We start from the raw sequence: 19431 nt of genomic DNA, 5'->3' as shown, positions 1-19431 counted from the left end.
CTGCTTGAGGAAAAGCAAACAAGCATACGATAAAAGGCACTTCAGTGGCTGATCAAATGCAGCTCAAGCAAAGCCAAAGATAAGATGGCAAAGGTAGTGTGAATTGGGAAAGAATTTAGGTGCAAACTGACCAAACCATATTGATGTGGTGGAAGAGCACAAAAACAAAACAGACATTCTTGAAGTTGTAAGTCAAGATATTATTTTACTATATAACCTTCCTAAAGGGTTTGCAATGGGAAACCCAACAGACCACATGGGAAGAGACACCAAAACATGAGCTAAGGAATTTGAATAGGCACAAGAAGGGCTGGTAATCAACCTTAATCAAGACTGGTACTTTTTGCGATGTGTTCCATTTGCACATCTTCCCCAGCAATTTTGACAAAGCTAGGAAATGTACAGACTGTCAAAGAAGACAACAGGTTGGAGATTCAGCGCTATGATCCAAAGCAATTATTAAATAAATACGCTTATTTAAATGACTGTAAATCCGTACCCTGCTGCACTGTGGAGCTTTCAATGTCTCCAAGTTCTGATTCACAGAGGACTGTTAAACACTGACCAGTGATCACATTGCACAGCAGGGACTGTGAGAGTATGATGCTGACTAGGAAAACATCTTTCACTAAGAGATGAGCAATAGTGATAAAATGCCATGGAGTCTCTACAGATTCAAAAATCCCTGACACAGGCAGCTTTGAGACAGACAATTGTTTTGTGCAGCAAATACAAAAGCTTTTGCTGCAACAGGGATACCAGATATGTTGGAAACACAGTGGGAAGACAGGAGTGGACTCTGCTCCTTGATCTCCATAATATGTCTTAGTAAGACTGCTTTCCTTCTGATGCTCTGCATGGCTTTAGCTGTACATCTCAGCTTTTACCTTTTTGTTAAAACACAAATTACTGCTAAAAAAGAAGTCTGTGTAAAGCCAATGTTTATGAATTCTTTTGCAATAATTCTTAAAATCATAGCAAGCTTCCAATGCATGAAAGCAAACAATAACTGATGAGGATCCTTACAATGTCAACAAAGTACTGCTTATTACTCCATGAAATGCTACAACTTCAAGAAATTGCAAGCCATTACAAAATGTCATTTGTATATCCATGCTTAAGACTTTGGATCATTTGGGAAATAGATTTGCTGAATATCTGATCTGTGCTGAACATCACATCCTCAGAAACGGACAAAACTTTCCCTACAATTTCTCCTCTCACCAGCTAAGGTTCAAGGGAACAAGGAGCAAGGCAATAGAATTTAGCTGAAAGAAAAGGCACTAGGTATGAGGCTGGATGGCAGAGGTAGTGACTGGCAACATGCAAGGTCCTGCATCTGGGTGGGGCAGTCCTCAATGTCAGTACAAACTGGTGATGAACTGATTCAAAGCAAACCTGCAGAGAAGGGCTTGGGGATACTGGTGGGCAAAAATTAAATATGAGCCCACAGTGTGAGTCTGCAGCTCAGGAAGCCACTTGTATCCTGGCTGGATCAAAAGGAAGAGTGCCCAGCAGGTTGAGGGAGGTGGTTCTGTGTGTGCCCTTGTGAGACTACACCTGGAGTATTGCATCCAGCTCTTGGGACCCAGTACAACAAAGACATGTTAGAGCATGTCCAGAGGAGGGCCACAAAAAATGATCAGAGGGCTGGAACATCTCTCCTGTGTTGTTTAGGTTGTTCACCCTGGAGAAGAGAAGGCTCTAGGCACACCTTATTGTGGCTTTTCAATACTGCAAAGGGACTTAGGAGAAAGATGGAGAGAGACTTTTTGCCAGAGCCTGTAGTAACAGGACAAGGGTCTGTGGTTTTACTCCGAGAAATGGTAGGTTTAGATTGGACATAAGGGAAAAATTCTTTATGACGATGGTGGTGGAGCACAGGTTGCCCAGAGAAGTTGTGGATGCCCCACCATTAGAAGTGTTCAAAGCCAGGATGGACAGGACTTAGAGCAAACTCATCTAGTGAAAGGTACTCTTGCTCATGGAAGGAAGGCTTGAAATAGATAATCTTTGATGATTCCCTCCAATCCAAATACTTTATCTTCTTATTTTCTCCTTCAGATCAAGAAGCAGAGCTGTGCTAAGTAACAGTTCTAAACTCAGCATACATTCTATGGATGCCCATTTGGTGGCACATGACAAAGCTTTTATTATAGTTCACTCTTACTGCACTTTTACTGGAAAAAACATGCAATAGGATAGCTGAAGGTTATAGTGTCTTAGAAAAATGCTTTTTCAAGGGAGAGGTACATCATCAGGATTTCTGAATGATTTGTCTTAATAATTAAAATTCTGATGATATCTCAACAGTAATTGTTCTCCTACTTTTAAATTCTTGAAAAATTCTCCCTGACTTGCAGTCCATATTATGGTATATAATGCTTCAAAATCACAGTTCTGCAAAAGCAGCAGGAAAAGATATCTAGTATATAAATTAATAAGCAAAACAATAGTATTTACCAACAGTGATTATATTTGCAACAGCATGTATCTATTTACAACGGTCAGCAATGAGCTTTCATAATGAAATACTGATAGGACCTCTTTAGTCTTCTAGCTAAAATCCTCATATATGTATCAAACAATCTGATCTCACTTATCAATTGATAATCAATCTGGTCAAAATTTCCAAAGCCAGCAAGCTTGCTTACTTACCACTGCCATATGAAAATGCACGAACAGAACGACCATCATAGCCAGAAGAATGTCCACTGTGGAAAATACACAAAAAACCAGTTTCAGGATATTAAAGATAAATGTTAAAATTCAGCTTTAGCAACAAAGCTACCTCCTGCAATAAACAGATACATTTATACATATTATATATATTATATACAATATATACAATCAGAAGCAGAACTCATTCACGGCAACTGTCAGTACAAAGTAATAAATATACTTTCATGCACATAATACATTAAGATAGGATAGGATTCTCAATTAAATCATATGAAGATTTTCTCAGAGATTTTCCATCATCCTCCTGTATCATGTCTTTTAACAGAATTTTCAATTTCAAAGGAACAGATCTTCCTTCAGTGAGATCCAGAGGACTGACAAGGGCTTAAGTACCATCTTAAGTGAGTTCTGTATATGACCTACTTTTGGCCTCCAGCAAAATACAAATATTACTCAAAGCCTGTGCTAGCCAACCTTTTCCCTCCTTTTATATCTTTATATCTATATATATAAATATATGTATGCATATAAATACAAATACAAATGCATATAAAAAACTGTATTGAGAAAGTACAGTTAGGCCTGTTACAGCTGAACACTTAGAATAGAATAGAAATAACAATTTGGATTCTGTGGAACTCTGACACTTCTTAGTTTATGAGGGCTTGAAACTGTGTTAAAATTTTTGTGTACATCTACAAAAAAGTATATGATAGCTGGAAAGTATACAGTTCACATAAATAAGCCTTCAAACTACTGAAGAATACTTTAACAATCAACCCCTTAGGTCTCGGCATTGATTTACCATCAAAACTCTAATTAATTTGATATTTTGATACTGTGTCATAACTAAACTAGGAAGTGGCCAAGTAGCATACTCAAAGAATATGTTGAGATGTGAGACTAGTAACATTTCTGTAAAGCTACTGTAAAAATCTGAAGCTGTCTCCCCTTTCCCAGCTGCAAATTCATAAAACACTGGGCAATGCAAGAGAGCTTATTTATTTATTTCAGTTACAGAATACTGATAGATTGTTTAGCAAGATTTTAAACAGATAATCACCTGTCTATTGTGGGTATGAGGGAAGGTGGAGGACCGCCAGGTGGTGGTGGAAAACCTGTAACAATAAATTAGGTAAAGAGGGGAGAAAGTAGAAATCTATCACCCATAAACACATAAAAGAACTAGGCTAAGCATATAATGGCAAACAAATTCCAGAGAGAACACAGAGAGAACAATCAAGAACTGTTTCCATGTAAATGGTGTTTTATTTTGTAAGACTAAGAACTACTTTTCAGCTTGAAAAAGGCAAAACATTAAACATGACTTATCAGTGCTTCAAATTATAAACTTTATCATTCTTAAAAATATGGTGATATAGAAGCATGGGCAAATTCAAACAATACTTAATAAGCAACAGTCAAAACTATTCACTGCATAGCTGGGAAAAAATGATTTTAAAGAAGGAAATATACATCTGAGTATAGACGAATATAGAAAACGGGTTGATTAGGTCCACTAGTCAACAGCATTTTCACACAATTTCTCTTCTTCCTGGTATCAAAATAACTGAGCTTACATATACATACATAGAGTATACAAAATCCTTTATCTACATAATTGAAAAGAAGTTGGTAAGCTGCACATCAGTCAAGTTTTCATCTCTTAAATGTGGAAAAAAAATCTAAGTAAATTTACCTGGTGGTGGCACTGTTATTGGTATACCTAAAAAGACAACAAATATCAGTTATAGTAATAGTTTATTACCTGCAGATCTAAAACCAGATTGAGCTTTCACTACCTACAAGATCAAGAAGAATGACAACATATTTTCTGTGTCCTCAGATCAAGATGTCACATTAATATTGATTGTTAAAATTTTATACAAGCCTTGAAATCTAGCTTTTTATTTAAATTCCTATACTTTAAGATCTTACTTATTTAGAGGCAAAAAATAGTGGCGAATGACTCTGGGTCTCAAGGTTTGAATTAAATTCATAATCCTAAAATGCTTAGTATACAGAAGGAAAGCAGCATCCTATAGACTACATTTGCTTTATTTTGCATTCCATGGCTGGATGGAAGGAAATGCAATTGGCCTCTGACCTTCAACAGCTTGGCACTGGAAACAGTAGGTCTGCATGAACAAAGTATTCAGCCAGCAGCAAGCAATACAGATGTCTGAGTCAGTGCTATGATACTGCAGTTCATCATTCAGTTGCTACATGGAGGGAAAAAGATTGTTTTGTTCTCTGTTTTCTTGTAACTATCTGAGAAAGGAGCATCCTTTAACAGAAATGTGCAATAATTACTCTAACCTGATTTTCAGATTTAGCTAAGCTATGAATCTAACTAAAAAGTTAGATTATTAAAAAGTTATGGATCTAAATAAAAGCTGACAAAATTGTTCCCAACTAAATTAGCTGACCTAATAAAATATACTGCCTCAACATATAAACCTATCTTACTGATTATGAAAGGAATGATTACAAGGTAAAAATAATTTGCATGCTTCAAAGGTTATCTTCTCATGCTTTGCAAAGAACTAGCTTTACCTGAACTGAACACATAACACTGCTACATAATAAACTGGGCTAAAACAATACTGGCAGAAAATAGACTTCACCAGGCATAAAGCGCTTTCAGTTTTCAACAGTTCTGCTTCCACTAAAAAGTATGTAAATTCAATCTGACAGTTTATGGCAAAACTTTGGGGAAGGAGAGAACAGAAAATTCTGGCAAGTGCTTTCATCAGTGTTGACATAGCTGCATAAACATTCACAGAGAACAGTACTGGTCACTGCATGACAAAATTTATATATATCTCATTAGATCAACATTAAAATTAAGACTATTGTATGGCAGCAGCATTTTACTAAATCTAAGTATTTATAATGCCTAGAAATGCCAGCTGCTCCCAGACTGCCTTGACAGAAGGACAGAATGAAGGAATATGCAAGCAGATGAACCGTGATCAATATCAAAGTTCACTAATTGTGATTTCTCTGACATGAATTCCTAACAATATTAATCCTATAAGTTTAAACACATGATGAAATATAATTGAAATTTCTGTCTACTCCAGAACATTTAAAATCTGATCTCTTAGCTGAAATGTAAATCAGGAGACAGTGAACTCCAACAGCCAAATTTCTAAACTGCATGAGCCATTTTCTCTTCACCAGCACACAAGCTTTCCAAGCGACGGTTGGAATGTTGTTAACAACACTGGGTATCACACAATAAAATTTTTGACAGTGTAACATTTAAAAGACCAAACACTCCTGATGAAAATTCCTGAAAGAAAATCAAGATTAAGAACTCAAACTGTTGCACAGCCAAAATGTTTACCATTAATCTGTTTGGGTTAATTGTTCTAATTAAGAGCTCATTCATGAGCCTAAAACATAGAAAAAATATTTACAATATATAAATGTTAAGCATGTTTCTATTATATACTAAGCAATGTTAAGAACTTAAGCTAGAAAAATACCAGAAGTTCTCTTAAAGTGATTTATTAGCTCCACCTTATACTAAAAAGGATTTCAATTGCTGCACTAAAACCAGTATATTGCTGGCACTGCACATGGCACCCAGCACTATCCAGAGAATTGCCTGGAAATCCATCAGCTAACTCCTCTTTACAAAAAGGAAAAATTTTGTATTAAACAATTAATATATTCCTCATTTACAAGAATGTCATCTAGTGCAGAATTAAAAGTAAAAATATCACCACAAGACCAAAAACCAAATGAAAAATTTCACTTAACAACCATTCCAACAAAATTAAGACAGACTGAATACAACTAATATCCAGAGACCAAATGTCCAAATAATTTTAATGAATTTGTTAATGCAGGGTATTACACCAAAAAACTACATAAGCAGTTTTCCCCACAAAAGCCTTTAAGAACTTTTCAAGAGTTATGATAAATGCTTATATAATTTTAAAACAGCCAATTTAAATAATTTAATTTAATTATAATTTTATAATATTTTATAATTTATATATAATTATTAAATAATTTAAGATAATTTAAATAAAGCTAATTTACTTGATGGTATCACAAAGGAAGAAAGATTCTACATGCCAAATTGACAAAAGATCTAAAAAGATCTAAAATGTTTTTCCTCACCTTCCTCACTAATACACAAATACCACACAAAACAAGACAAAAAAATAATAAGCTTCAGTTAATGGAAAATAAATAATTTCTCAACTCATCACTCCTTGGCCTTCTAAGTGTATGAAAATATACTTGTAGTGTCACCAGCCAATTACTACTTCTGAGAAAAAACAGTGAAATATTTTATCATTTCTTGCAGTGAAGAGACTACATTGTACCAGTTCAAGAAGGTGGCTTAGTGTAGACCTTGTCATGTCCCTACAACACTGTTGTGCTGCCATAAAGATACATCCAGCCGAAATCTAAATACTCAGACTTGCATATCTAAAGCAACCCAAATGTCATTAGTGCACCATTTTACCTAACACGCTCAAAACTGCCTTCAGAACATCGTATACCATCCTACTAGTCCAGAGCTGGTTCAAGTATTTACAGAAAATCAAGTATGTTTTACTAAAGGAAAGCAATGCCACACGTGCTCTGCTTAGGGAGTAAGGAATCAAACATGAACAACATAGCCAGAATTTAACAACATACTGTAAATTAGCTGAACTGTGTAACAGCCCTAAGGAATGTAATATAACTCAACTTGGTTCTCTTGCCACAGACTAAATTAGGTCAGATTCTCTGTATCAAAAGACAAAAAGTACACACTTAGGATACTGAGGCTGAGCAGTTACTTACCAAATCCTGGTATACATTGCAAAGTTATGCAACAAGTTCAGTATTTCAGGGAAATTTCTTTTTTCTTAAATCACATATACATGCTACATTTTTAACTACAGACTTAAACCAAAGTGCATAAACCAAATTTTAAAGCCTGGGTAACAAGCATACAAGTTTTGCTTTACATGAAAATTACTCCAACATAGCAATAAAGCTAGCAAATAAAAAATAGCACATATTTTGCTACAGCCAGTCACCTCCTAGGACTATTTGAGAATTTTCTACATTTGGTGCTTCGAATTGTTCCAGGACTTGTTCCTCAAAAAAGATTTGAATCACAAGAGTGAATGAATACAGAAAAGAAACCTAACTTCAAAGCAAGATCCTTTTTCAAAGGCGCTTTTGGAGGATGTTTTATATTTGGAATACTTAAATTTTCTGGCAAGTAGTCCCAGTTTAATATTGGATAAGTATAGTTTTTTTACTCCTCCTCCTCCTCTAGTGAACCTAGGAGGGATGGCAGAACCTATTTTTGGAACAGCTTTGATGATAAAGAGCTGGCAACAGCACAATTAAAACACAGGCCTGAGAAACTAAATCCACAGCTCTTAATCGTTATTTTCAAATCTACTCGAAGCACGAAAGGATGTTCCAGAAGTCTTTCTGAACAAGCCTGTGTCATAAACCTGCCTGTAAACCATGAGACTAAAGCCAAACCTGCTGGTTTGATCTGCAACACATGTGGATTTACTTCACCTTTAACAACTCAACAGGTGAGGGGTTTCATAGGAATTCTCCAGCACCTGTATGTGACATCCCACACCAAGTGCATCTGGGGTGTCTGTGAAGATGGTTTTCATGTTTTTAATAATATACACCTTAAAAGAACTTTTCTGAGCCAAATTACAATTAAAATAATTACTTTCTAAAACACTGCAATGAATTACATATATTGTTTTATCAGAAAGGTTTAAATAAAGCTTAAAACGGCAGCAAGCATTATTGTCACATCTATCCCCTTTCTGTCCTTCCCCCTCCCCAGTAAGGAAACATCACAAAATCACTAGAGCACTATCATAATCTCACTTCAGAGACTAATTTTTTATATATATGAAAAAAAAAGTAAAAAGGAAAATGGAAGAGAATTATTTAATTTTTAAATCTCTTCTCCTCAATTTTCTAGGTGTTATGATTTTTGTGTATGACCATCACTGAGGAAAGCCAGAGCTTGCCAGGCAGAATGAGTTAAGTTTTAAAATTAGGAGGGGCAATTGAAGAAGCAACTTCTTCTATGAGGATTTAAACCCTATAAAAGCTCATACTAGTTGCACTCAAATGTTACTTCTTTACTTCTACATAAGAATATTAACAGAGAAACTTTTAAAAGATTCCCTCTGCAAGCAGAATAGCAAAGAAATTGCTCAGCATGATTTGCAGAATAAGTCAAGCAAAACAATTAAAGGAACAGGAGAAAATAAGGAGAGGCTTCACCTTAAATCGGCATCTTCTGTAGACAAATGCTTCACTTTCCTACTCAAATACACCAAAAAGGTTCTCCATCTATTTTAATTTCTCTTGTTAGTTTCTTGCCAAATCCTTCTGAACTTAATGTCTTAAAATGACAAGTACAGGTCACTGCACCACTTGTGCAAATGCCCATGACACTTCTAGTAAATTTCCATATATGTCAAATTTCAATAAATGTCAGGAAATGTCAGTAAATTTCAAAACAGATCAATAATGGGATGAGCTCTGAAAGAGCTTTAATTCCTCTAAGATTCACCAACACAGAACACTGGAAGAAAACATCAGAGACTAATAAGACTCCTAACTTAAAGAAAGGATACAGAGCAAATGCAATATTTTTCAGACTTTTGGGAATTCATACATGCTGTGAGAGAAAAGGGGGATTAGAATTTCTCTTACTTCCTTGACCTTAGACATCAGAGAATCCAATTTGTGACACATTCATTGTATGCCATACTTTTAGTACAAAATTTTGTAGAATGATGTGTTAACATGTACCTCTCAATTGCATTAACAATTACTGAATTACAGAAAACAGCTTCTCACTTCAAACATTTTCAAGAACACAAGAACCACCAGTATTTATTAATTGGGATTATACTTACTGAGAAAGTAAAAATAAGTTTCTGGGTTTGCCTTACAGATACATTTAAGAAAAGAGCAGAACATGAAATTCTAGACAATGCACCCCAAGAATCTGATATTAACAAATCTCTTGTTATGCATGTCCTATGTAGTGCAGAATATTTACCTGGTGGGGGAATCAGAGGTGGAGCAGTACTGACAGTTGGAGGGGGTGGGAGGAAAGGAGGTGGTGGAAGGTGAGTGGGTGGGGCTCCTGGAGGGAAAAATGGAGGTGGCTTGGTAAAGCTGTCTACTTCAGGATTAGAGCGTTCTGAAAGAACCTGTAAAATAGCAAACTCTAGTTACAATTGATATGTGAAAAAGTTAGAAGACAGGCTTCCTCTCTTTCAGTTACTTAAATAGGAAAGTATCACTTCACACCTAAAGACCCATATTCAGATGGTCTAAGTTCTACCTGCATACCTACGTTCAGCATCCCATATTTGCCAAGTACATTTAAGAACACCTTAAACTAGTATAATGGAAAATATTTAAAAATCAATATGAAAATCATGAAAACCCAAGACTATAAATTACTTAAATGCTCTGAGATCTGATGAAAAACAAATGGCAGTACTGTCAATATCAACACTACAATACCTTACTATTTTCACTGTTTAACCTCAACCTAAGTTGGCATGGAAAGGCAACTAGAGTACCAATCAACCCTGATCCTTCTGTCTGATTCTTCAGGAGAGAAGTGTATTCTATCCATGCAGATTTAGTTGCATTCTCAGGATAATAGAAGTCTAGACTAAAACCAAAGACTAATCTTGCAATTTATAGTAAAGCACTATAATATAATTTAAAAAAAACTACTACCTTCACACCTTATTTTTAAAAGGCTGCATTTCTCAAACTGCATACAAAGGGGCTTTCACTTCCAGCATTAATGTCTGGCAGGTATAGGGGGACAAATGGGCAGTTTAAATATTTATCTTTTCATTCCATAAACAAACCCCAATCCCACACAGATCTAGCAGAGCCAATGCTGTCTCCTGGATTGTAAGTCTGCAACATTGTCCATTTCTTTTCAGTAAGAGGTATACCAAAACATCCTTCTTCTGAAATTTATCAAATTTCATCTTAATATATTTTGGTAACTGCCAAAATTTTATTCCTGGACTTAAAGCTACTTCTGTATTACTCATTCATATACACTGATGCTTTAGTCAGAAGCTACTGGGAAAGCTAAAATATATTTTCGTCAAAAACAGAACGCAAAACTGCAGCGTAAAACCTGTATGTTGCTGTTTTCATTAGCACGCCGTCGTCCTTCCACCCTGCTGATAGTGATGGTCTGTCCAATCACATCTATTGTGCCAGATATCCGCCTGCAACACAGGACAAAGCGGAATCAACAAGCAGAATCAGAAAGAGGGGGAAGAATAAAGAAAAAGAGAGAGAAGAAAGCCTTATAGACTTATTCTAAATGGCAAAAGTTCTTTCTTCTGTAGAAAACATAAAAGACTGAAGAACATTAAATGTGATGCATTTGCTGGACTATGCAAGAGTACAGAATTAAACAATATAGCAAAAAATAGTTCTTTGATAAGCAAAGACAAAAGCTGACTATACAAGTTGCCTTCCTCCCAATAAAAGACACTACTTCTTCTTCTCTGTTACCAAAACAAACAAACAAACAAAAAGATCTCAAAACTTCAGTAAGAAAATTATATATTAAGCAGAAGTGTCACAAAAATCTAATGTAAAATAGCTATAAGCTATTAATTAGCAGTAATTTCTAAATTGCATGAAACCATAATGAAGGATTCCATGGAAGATCAAACAAAAAGAAAGTAAGCCAAAAGAAAAAAACACTAGCATAAAACATAAACACTAAAATTAAAAGTATAATCAATCTCTCAAAATCTTCAGTAAATTAACCCTAGGGAAATATACTGACAGAAGAAGTACTCCAGGCACCAGATCAGGAAATATGACAAGTATCTGAATGTCAGCTACTAACACTGAAGCCTGATATTTGTGACAACAGGAATCACTAGTCTGAAGAGAGGAATAATCTAAAGTATAGTGAAATTTCTTGTTTGCAGCCCTAAAATGCTAGAAATCAAGGTTTATAGAAAATGTACATAACAAAACCTATCTGCTAAGAGTTATAAAAATCAGGTTGGACTAAGACCTTGAGCAACCTGGTCTAGGGGGAGATGTCCCTGCACATGGCAGGGGAGGTTGGGCTAGATGATCCTTAAGGTCCATTCCAACCCCTGGAATTCTATGATTCTGCATGCTCTGCAGGCCACTTTTGATTTCTAAAAGAGGTTAAAAAGTAGGATTCACCTAGGTCAACTTTGTTAGAAAATGAGGTACAAAACTACAGTGCTTATGGTTAACAGAAACAAAGGTACAAAATCTGTGTCTCACCCATAAGTGAAACCACAGTAGATAAAACTGATAATATTTACCAAGAACATGATATATAACAGTAAAAGACTGGAAAAAAACCTTCCTGAAATTTCTACAGAAACAAATCCACACAAAGAAAAAAATATTTCTAGTTTCAGAAGACAAAGGTACTACTAACCACACGAATACAAATACTAGGGAGAACAACTGTAATTTAGAATTACAGGCTCAAGAGTTCTGCCAGACTGATAACTTGGACTCCAATTGCTCAGATACCTAGATTCCAATGCAACTGACAAAGACACAGCAGACACTAGAGCATGAGGGAACAGTTGGATGTCCCAGAGATAATCTGAAGTTCCTTAGAAGACTGCATAGTGAGGATCATATAAATGCTTGCTCTCTGAGCTTTTCAGTATCTGCATTTAGAGCTTCCTCCTGAATGTTAAAGCAATTTTATTAAGCACAATAGTTTAGAGTTAAAAAGAAAAAAAAAACCCAACAGTGCAACAGTACAAGAGTCTGAGAAAATATCTGCAAAATAAAAGAGTATATACTATACAGCAATACATATTATACAATGATAACAGAAGTTTAAGAAATTCTCTGATCTTCTAGTACCCCACCCTAGAAGTCAGATTGTTCTGATAATGAACACCCACTTTTCTAAACTTCCCCAGCCGTCTTGCATGGCCTTCCAGCACTGCTACACTGGATTATTATTTTGCTTTAAGTAACTAAATTGAGAACATAGGTATTATAAAACAGTTGTTAAAACAACTGTTCTCACCATCTCAGTCTTCACTGACAGTGCATTTGGTTTTAGAGTTCTAAGACACTTGTTCTCCTCCATTACTGGTATCCTCTCTTACTTATCTAAACAATATCCTAAAAACTCATTTTATCTAGCTTTAGTCCTTGTGTATAACAGCTGACACTCTTCTACAGCAAAAAGCCCCTGCCTGGCTCACTCCACTAATTTACAGGGCTTCCACATGGAAGTGATGTGCTCAGCAGAATTAGACTTTTCCTCTCTTCTACTGTTTGCAAACTGCCAGCAATTCTTAGAATCAGCACTGAAAACACATACAGTGACACCAGTGCAAGACTACTGGGCATTAAAGCAATACATGCCTCAATCATATTACAATAATATTAATTCTGGTTTGGGAAGCAGCCCAAACACACCACTGCAATATCAAATGAAGCAAACCTAGACTACCAATTAGCTGGTTCCTAGACTTCAATTTTACCAAAATAAAGAATTTTACTTATTTTTTTTTAGATTCTGAAGAGTATATCTGTGCTCACTCAATCTCACTGAGATTACACTTTATTATTTAAATAATGCTATATAATGTTATGTCCACAGTTCTTCCCAACAACTGCCAAGACATTATTTTTCATAATGGTGGATGAGTTCAGGAATTTGTCATCATACCTTGAACTTGACAAATTCTCTTTTTCCAAGATTGCAATAATGATTTAATTGAGAATTCCACTAAAAGAGCTTGAAATCGAACAAGAGAAAGCATAGATTCAGCTGCAAATGAAGCAGCAGATGAAACCTCGAATCACATGTAAAGTCACACACACATTAAGCCACAGCAAGCTGGCACAAGGAGAAATCTCCAAGACTCCCTAGACATTATCTAGAGTCGTGATAAGTAGCAGGCAATACTCAGTTTCTGTCTCAGTGCTGTAAGCAAAGAAAAGGAAGGGCTTGGTTTGTCCCTTACACGATCAAGGCACCTGGGATACAGATGCATTCCCAATGGATCCTCTGAAACATAAAAAGGCAATCCACGTGTGGGATGCACATGATCCCACAGCAGAGTTCATACAAAGTGTAGCTTGAAAGGAACATTCCAGCAACTCTGAGTTATCTTACTCTAATTAGAGAATGGTAATTTATGAGCTATTTGCACTAAGAATATCACTTCCATGGAGATTCATTCAGAAAGATAATCTCATTTGGCAAACTGAGCTTAGATTCTACAGAGCAAAGAGAAAGAGGGGAAAAAGAAGAAGAAAATAAAGAAGGCAAACCTGGTTACTCTCCAAGTTCATTACTACAGATAAAATAAATAAGCTGCTTTTTGGAACACCCCTATATGACTCTCCAGAATCAGACAAACTACAGGATGCCACATTTGCTTAGCGGATTTATAGTATAGTCAAATATGTATAGAATTACAACATGCTTCAATATTCTCTTCTTCCTTGTTTTGCTTATGTATTTTATGTTTTATTTTCCTCTTCTTGAGGACAGCCTCAACTTTGCTAAGCTCACCACTAACTGATAAGAAAAAGAAGCAAATAGATTTACTAAAGAAACCACTCGTATAACAACCCAATTTTTTTTCAAAATAAGCTCTGAGTTTCCATCACTTAGTCTTGCAAGGCTGAAATGGGTATTTCTTCATAGAAATGAAAGATCAGAAATCCATTTTCTATAAAAAATCTGTTTACAGAAAGCCTTAAGCACAGATAAAGCTGCTAAACATTCCACTGCACTGATGGGCTAATTTCTCTGAAAGCAAAACCCATTTAAATGTAATGTACACTTTAGTAGCTGTAAAAGCATAAATGGAGGTTAAAAAACCAAACAACTTCTGCCAGAAAAAAAGTTTTGTGATGGAGAACTGTAATATGTATTACTTAAATGAGAAAATACAAGCTTTTGCTGCCAGCTTATAAATGAAACCTATACTTATTTTTTTATTACTAAAGAAAAACTATCTCCCAGTCCTTGAAAAATGACATAAGGAAAGGCACAGGTCTGAAAACAAGATACTTCTATGAAGTAGTTGGTTAGGACACATTTGAAATATGTCAAACTCCTCTTCATGGTCTAGAAAGCATTGCAATCAAAAGAGGCTCCTTCAGGTTTTTACTATAATGCTATAATTTACTATAATGCTGACTATGCATACAATAAACCTCTCTCTCTGGAGAACAAATATTTAATTTTATACCATGCTGTTGGTATATAATGTCCATTTACTAAACTACTTCCATTATGATCTAACTCCTCCTTCAGGGTTATGCAACACTTCACACTACTAAACAGCCCTAAGTATCACAGAATCAAGGCAAGAAATTCAGGTATCATTTCTAAATAACCAATATCTCAGCTATGATTAAGACAGCCATCATTCAAGCAAAATTTCCCAGAGATACACTTTTGAACAAGCCCTTGAATTACTCATTTAGGATGCAATTCTAGTGAATTAGCAACGTTTATTTACTGGTGAGCAATAATACTCTTCCTATTCTACCAACTACAGCTTCCATATTGGTAACAAGCAATATTGCCTAGACCTCAGAGGTTTTTTGAGACAATTTGCAATCACATGCAAACATAAACTGGACTCAAATCAAAAAGGTAAAAACATAAGCACAAAATTACTTGAATGTTTGTTTACAAACAAACTAAAAAAGTAAACATCACTATCTGTCCCCAGACTGGCAACTGAAGAGCTATATGTAATGGAATGTCCATGTGTAAAATCATCCATGAAGCAATATTACAGCTCTGACTAGTAAGTGAGGAACTAAAATGTTAAATGCGCATCATAGCCTGAATTGGTTTTCCCCTTTACCTTAGTTCCCATGACTGGTCCCTTCTATATTGTTCCTACCACTTCTTGATGCCTGAACTCGCTTTTCTGGAGGCAGTGTTTGTCTGTGACTGAGAAGAGCTGCTGCTTTTTCTGATAAGGTAAATGACCTAGGTCTTTCTGTTTTCTCACCAATCCCCACACCAATGGTGCTATACCAAATTGTATCAGTTTTCTCTCCCCTTCACAAAATATACCAACTACTGCTAGAAGCCAAGAGAAGTTTTACTGCTACATGAGAAATGCTTCCAGCAATTTCTCAACATGGCTATTGAAAATGCCACATGGCATAAAGGCAATTATTTTAAATTATCAAAGAGTTGTATTGCTGAAAAATCTCTGCCTACCTAAAATAAAGTTTTTAACTGAAGAAAGAAATTAGTCCGACCCCATAAAACACTGCCTGGTTATACAGAAATTAATAATAGAGGCTCTTATAAACAGAAAATAGTAGATGCATTATGAAAAAGTCATTAAAGTAGAAGTATATATAATCTACACAACTAATATATATTCACTCACTGAGGTACTCTCAGACTTCTGAGCATACACTATATTTGACCACTTGGTAGAAATATCTTTCTTTACAGAAGAATCTATTTTAAGCAAGTGTATCCATAGGAGCAGCTATGAAATAAGGTAAGAAGTCAGTTTTGTCATTGTAACAACTTATAATTACAGTATTCATACTAAATAGATACAAAACAATCTAGTCTACCAACTGGAATGCATGAGTGATACAATTGTCAATGTGATATGTCACAAAGTGATACATCAAAATAAATGTCACAAAGTGACACACCCATCACAACTGAAAATTTCACACAACCACTGAATCTACACAATGCATTTTTTCTGCAAATTTAAACTTGACTACATTTTAATATCCTGGTTGTTAATTACTTCCAAAAGTAGTTTAGAGGTTTTATGTCCACCACTGAGATGAACAAAGAATTGAAATCTTCTAACAAAACCTATGCTAGATATAGGTTTGGGATCCTTAACCTGAGAACAATATATTCCAGATTGAGAACTCTGTTACAACAATATCATATATTAAAAGCAATTCAGAAAAGAAAATTTAAAAAATAGCTACAGAGGTTAGCATAAAGTTTGGAAGACTCTACTCATATCTTTAACAAAGGAAAAAACAGAACTAAAATCTACTAAACACAGAGCAGCATAATCTGATAGCTCGGAAAAAAATGTAGGCTACCAGAAGGAATATTCCAGAAGTGAAAGAAAAGTGCAGGCAGGGGTATGATTGACTTCCCCCTCCCAAGAAAAATACATTTGGGTGTTGAACTGACTCTTATAAGATGGAGTAATTGAACGCAAGTGCCTCTAAATTAGTCAAGGAACTTAGGGATGCAGCGCTAAGTCATAGCTCCTAATCTTGAATGGTTGACATTGACAATGTACAACCTGTTCTACCTTTCTTACCACTGTTTGTAGCATGATGGTAATACAAGGGCTTTTAATTGGCACAGAACCAAAATTTCTAAACAGGATTGCTAAATAACTAAAGTAAAGCAGAAGCTTTACAGATTCATCCTAAATCAAGTGCCAGATATCAAACAGCAGTGGCTTAGATATAAAAGGCAGAATTTACTAAAGCCTGGATCTGGGAGAAGGAACTTAGTAAGGAAATAATTTCTCTAATTTTAAAGAAAATAGAATAAAATATTCATATATGGAGAAACCAAAGCTGCCTTGCAGAACGAGACTAGGTCCCAGGAATTCTTCCACTTGTTAAAGTCATAGCTGTCAGATTCCATTGTTTAACTGAAAAAATCAGTTAGTTAATACTCCTAAGGACCCTAACCAGAAATATTACGATGGCAGATTTAATTATACACAGAAAACACAGTGTCATAAATCAACAACTGGATTTTTGTAACTGTCTTGTTACTTGGTCTTGCTGTTTTTTCTCTCCTTTTTTTCTACTTTTTCCCAAATAGCCAAGAATGTAGCTAGCACAGTATTCATGTGGGATTATGCTAAATGTGATTAGAATATCTCTACCCTTCTTTTTTATGTTTAATAGAAACATAGTTTCCTTTTTTGTTCCTACAAAAATTGTAAACTTCAGACATAGGGGTAACAGCAGAAGGAGTTTTTTGGTCATGAGTTACAGCTAACTGACCTGTTTGCTGGAATTCCTGATTTGAATAAGGCAGGAGGAGATGTGAAATCAGGTTTGGTCGACTGCACTGCCAACTCTTTCTCCAAATTTCCAGTTCTGCCCTGCTGTACCTTCAAAATAATGTTTCATCATTAGTTTACCCTTGCAAGTGTAGTAGCTCCAAAACTCAACACATAGCCAACACAAAAAGAAAGTCCACCTTTATTAAGAATTTCAGAAACTGTCACCTCTGCACAGCTAGCAAAATAATGTGTTTTGTATTGATGTATTACTTGTGTACTGTGTTTAATATATATAAGGATCAATATGCCAGAGAATGAATTGCTACAGAAGACCAGACAGTTTAAATATTTATTTTCCAAGCATTTCATTTGTATGTGAACAGACCAAACTGATTTTCTTGAAGAATTTCCTGTATGAAAAAAATTACATCTTAATTTTTTAAAGAACGAAACTTATTGAGAAAAAAATCTTCTTAATCTTAGCAGAGATATCTAACAAGACTCTTATGCACTACCAACAAACCATGAGACAAGAAACTTGAATGGATTCTCCATCTGCCTCACTGATTGTGAGATCTAGTAACCACTTAATTTCTGAGTCATACCAGGAAGTCATCTCATACTCTGGGTTATACAAACTGTAAAAGACTTTTCATTAGTTCAGACTGAATACTTCAGAAACACCCTGCTGTGGCTGAAGGACAGCAAAATTCCAGACACTTCTTTCATTAAAGCTATGCAAAACCTTTGGTGCAAGTACATTAAGTATTGTTTTACTTCAGCAGCAGCTACATGTGAAAGAAAAACCTACGTGGGTTAGCATTAAGGACAAATATAGTGATTCAATTTTTAAAATCACTCCCACTGTACCAGCTACACAGCTGCATTAATCTATGCAGCTAATTCACTCATGCTGTAACATTGTATAAGCTGTTTTCTCACAGTTTGTAGACAAGTGAACTACTGTGTTTCTGCAGAACCTCACTTCTAAACATAGGCACATCTTTCCCAAATCCATAAAAATGCACATAAACAGTTAAAATTCATTAAAAATGGAATGAATGTTTCCTATACAGAAAAATGAGGGGGAAAAGGTCTAAGTATTTATCTGAAAAATATTTCTACAAGTTAATTAGCAATTGGAAAATGTAGGAGACGTTCTTGCCAGTTGCAGGAGATTAATATAAATTACATGTAAATATAAATTTATTACATTTACAATTATTATTATATTACATGAGACTGCTTCAAAAGAGAAGGAAAATTAAATTAATAATTATGTGTAAACTTTTAAAACATGACAAACTCTTACAATACAATTATTACCTGTACTGTTTGATCACCAGAGTCAGTACTGAGCTGGAAATAGGGCAAGTTTTGGGTTGGACTACTTATCCTTTTTCCTTCAGAATACTTCAGACAATTGCAAATTTTAACTCCTACTGTCTGCTATTTCTGCTGTCCCACAGCACAGTTATAATGATAACTAAGAAAGGTATAAAGCCCCAGAAACCTTCTGATCCATTCTTGTGAGAATAAAATCAAAATAACTGAATATCCTCAAGTAGAATATAAGAGAAAACAAAAATACCCATCTGCAATTAACTGTTTTGTATCTGCAATTGACAGGAGTACACAAAAGAAAGAAACCACTCCAAGTCACTTC

The 19431-nt window shown here is 35.2% G+C and overlaps 1 protein-coding gene across 8 annotated transcripts in view; it reads right to left on the bottom strand.

Annotated features, from left to right (window-relative positions):
* FIP1L1 (factor interacting with PAPOLA and CPSF1) overlaps positions 1-19431 on the bottom strand; it is a 38215-nt gene that overhangs the window by 7861 nt on the left and 10923 nt on the right. For all 8 annotated transcript variants that reach the window (XM_086891204.1, XM_086891208.1, XM_086891206.1 and 5 more), the window contains 6 exons: positions 17764-17873; positions 10868-10961; positions 9755-9908; positions 4382-4408; positions 3746-3800; positions 2659-2714 (listed from right to left, as the gene is read on the bottom strand). In XM_086891204.1, coding sequence (XP_086747330.1) covers positions 2659-2714; positions 3746-3800; positions 4382-4408; positions 9755-9908; positions 10868-10961; positions 17764-17873 — 496 coding nt within the window. The remainder of the gene's footprint in view (positions 1-2658; positions 2715-3745; positions 3801-4381; positions 4409-9754; positions 9909-10867; positions 10962-17763; positions 17874-19431) is intronic.

Source organism: Cyanistes caeruleus, chromosome 5, assembly GCF_971803275.1.
Source record: "Cyanistes caeruleus chromosome 5, bCyaCae1.hap1.1, whole genome shotgun sequence".
Taxonomy (NCBI): domain Eukaryota; kingdom Metazoa; phylum Chordata; class Aves; order Passeriformes; family Paridae; genus Cyanistes; species Cyanistes caeruleus.
This window is presented reverse-complemented; position numbering and strand designations above follow the sequence as displayed.